The sequence below is a fragment of the Penicillium arizonense genome (genome assembly GCF_001773325.1).
Source record: "Penicillium arizonense strain CBS 141311 chromosome Unknown PENARI_contig222, whole genome shotgun sequence".
In the NCBI taxonomy this organism is placed as follows: Eukaryota; Fungi; Ascomycota; class Eurotiomycetes; order Eurotiales; family Aspergillaceae; genus Penicillium; species Penicillium arizonense.
The window spans coordinates 1-3,172 of record NW_019173499.1 but is presented as its reverse complement, the minus strand read 5'-3'; the positions used below and the strand labels follow the sequence as shown (position 1 = coordinate 3,172).

Genomic DNA, 3,172 nt, shown 5'->3' with positions numbered 1-3,172 from the left:
ATTTCCAACTACGTGGCACCAATCGCGCCCAGGTGATGACTAAGTAGAAGGAGAATCCTTGCAGCTCAGTCCCTCGAAAGACTAGGATGCACGATGGATACGAGATCGGTCAGATCCTTTTGTTCCCTCCCGTCGCCGTAGAGCATTGGTATGTCGCCTGGAAGTAGCATAATCGTCTCACATGCTTCTGTTTGCGAGGTATGTTGCTGTAGCATGTTGTATCATTTGTGGACTGCTTCCCACAATAGGCATAACTCGAGGTTTTTGTGCCAAAATTGAGGCGAAAGTAGCGAGCAGTATAATACCCTACTGTCAATAGTGATGTTTGAGTGCGAAGATCGATCAGTCTAGTACGTAAAACGTAATGTGTATAGAAGAGTTACCCCCTTAAAATAACACGGACGCTATACAAGTTTAACAAAGTAAACAAAATCCACTCAGACTCTTAGATTGCCTGAAGCATCACTCTTTGTCCAACAAAATTGCCGAGTTGACGTTTGCATCCAATGAACGCAGTCGAAAATGAAGTCTTGCCATTTTTTCTGCGTCCGACTGTATTTCAACGTGCTACTGATGTATTGGTTGACAAAGGATGTGGCGCAATATATGAGGCTGTCTGGTTGTGATGCGAAAGGGTTGTTCATTCAACTGTGACCAGACACCACCTGTGAGGTTTAGTTCAATCCGGGATTATGCCGCCGAGAACTGGGAATTAAGTATCATGAGCACCTGGCTAGATACGAAATTCACACGATTTTTCACCAACCGTTTAAAGCGCTTTTTTCAACTATCGCCCACCAAATCTGACCACCCAAATGCCTTCAGTTTGAGAAGATGTAGGCCTTTGGACTTATGGAAACGTCGAAGCTGTGAGACATGATTCAACTCTGCTTGAACAACTTGTTGATCTAACATATTCATCAGCATGGGAATAGGGTTGCTCAATGGCCGCCAATACCAAATAGCCATCAAAATCAAATAAATGACTGCGTTGATACCTATACCTCTGTCGTAACATTAACAAGGTGACTACGTGTCTCTAGGTAGACTATAAGAGAGGCTATCATCCGGTACAGACTAAACTACTCTAAATTTGTTTCTTTGCCCATCACGAAAAGGATGCTCCAAGGAATGTACCGGACCAAAATAGTGGAGATCAGCGGCCGAGTGGACTGCCAATTCAGGTTGACAAAGGCCCCCCAAAGGACGCTTTTGGTCCCAAACCACGACAGGCAAGCTAGGTGCATCCCATACAGTATCAGATCTTGTGGCTGACTACTGGCATTCTCCTTCCCGTAGCTGGAAACCAACCAGAAAGAAACCCTGACGACCGAGCATTTTCAATCCATCTTGGCGACACTAGCAAATCTCGAACGCGACGATCCAAAACTCGCATTTCAAGCGGCTCGATCCGTGGGGCTCTATCGACGTCTATGGGCATCATGTGTGCCTAGGCACCTCAGTGGCGAGGATGTCAACCAAAAGATTCAATTCTCGAAGGAGGTTACCATCGACCCGAGAAAAGAGAGGAATGGACCTCAGCTTCCTGTTGATGAGCAGCGATTACGACTGCTTTCCTTTGAGCATGCTTTGGAATCGTCTCGGGAACGACTGACTGTCCCGCTCAATGGCTGGAATCAATGCTCGAAAAGTAGTCTGGGCATGTTGGTGGATGTCAAAAGAACCGAGTGAGGGGTTGCCAGTGGGAAGTGTGCCATGTATTTCTTTATAGTCATGTAATGAACCAAACGGGGAACAAGTGAAGCCTGTACTCAAACGGAGTGTCTATCCTTTGACATGGGTTTGTTTTATTTAGAGAATGTTTTACAAAGCACATTGCCATTACGTGACTACTGACTTTGCGGACGTCGCTTGGAAAAGAAATAGAAACACCACAAATGGCCAAACTGGCAAAGTGTAGCGAGCGTTCTATCACTAACATACGCAAGAACATGCGGTTGTGGTCCCAATTCTCCGCCACGGTCAAGAACCCTTATTGGATCAAATCATGATGGCTTCGTGAAATAAATCAAAGCAGAAATATCATCACCGCTATGACCGGCCGCCACTGCCTTCTCCATAAATTCCTTCATCGGAAGAATGAAATCAGCAGAGACTTTCTGGGCCGCACTGGTATCAATAATATTCTGGATAGCGACCAATTGCATAGCGATATTTGATCCTTCACTGGCATAGTTTCCCTCGTCAATCTGCCTTGCCATCCGTTTAGTGTACTCGGTCATTGCTCCCAGCCAGGGAACCAAGAGGTCCATGAACTTAACGGCGGGTGTGCTCGACCTCACGAGTGCAGTTGCATGCAGGAAGCCCGAGAAGAGACCATACATGCCGCTAAGTAGAGCCAGGTCATGCAGGGATGCAGCGCCCGCATCCTCACTGACAAAGACACACTTAGCTAGCATCAACATATCAGGCTCGCTGGCCTTGAATGCTTGTTGTGACCCGCTGTACAGAACCAGAGCATGAGGTGAACCAATCATGGAAGGAGTAGCCATGATTCCGCCATGGACGTATCGAGCACCGTGACCAACGATCAGGTCTGACATCTTGCGAGCTTGGTCAGGTGTTCCATTTGTTAGGTTGACGATTGTCTTGCCTTGTAGTTGGTCAAGAGCGCCGGCGAGGGTTGTTTGGACAGCGGCGTTGTCGAGGAGGCAGATAATGATCAGGTCACTTGCATTGATACCGTCCACCGCTGTTTGGGCAATATTTGCGCCCTTGTCGAGCAAAGGGCTTGCTTTTTCTGGAGATCGATTCCATACAGCGACTTTGTATTTCTTTTCGAGGAACCGAGCGGCCAGGGCCGTTCCCATGGCCCCAAGACCAAGTATGCTAACAGATGACATTCTAATAAGACTTTCAGAGGGAAGGCTGACTTTGCTGCTGAATGCGCTCAGGGAAACCCGACTGGATTTATATGTGAGGTCCGTTCTATGTGGTTCCATGTTGGTACCTGTATGCTTGGCAGCCAAGACTTGCTTTGAAATCACTGCGGATATATCTCGTATTTTACAAATCAGCAGAAGAATGCCAAGTACATTGACTCATTTCTTGATATTCCCAATATAAGGCAATTCAGCTACAGAAGTTAGAAGTACAGGCAACGTAATCCACGGCCGAGCGAGTCACACGGTCGAGCCGGTCACCCTAGGCT

The 3,172-nt window shown here is 47.1% G+C and overlaps 1 protein-coding gene across 1 annotated transcript; it reads right to left on the bottom strand.

The window, feature by feature from the left end:
* Nucleotides 1–2,006: 2,006 nt before the first annotated feature.
* PENARI_c222G11713 (NAD(P)-dependent oxidoreductase) lies at nucleotides 2,007–2,864 on the bottom strand (the record flags this gene model as incomplete). The annotated part of the gene is made up of 1 exon (XM_022638172.1): nucleotides 2,007–2,864. The coding sequence occupies one exon, from the start codon at nucleotides 2,862–2,864 to the stop codon at nucleotides 2,007–2,009; it is 858 nt and encodes a 285-aa protein (XP_022481972.1).
* Nucleotides 2,865–3,172: the final 308 nt, after the last annotated feature.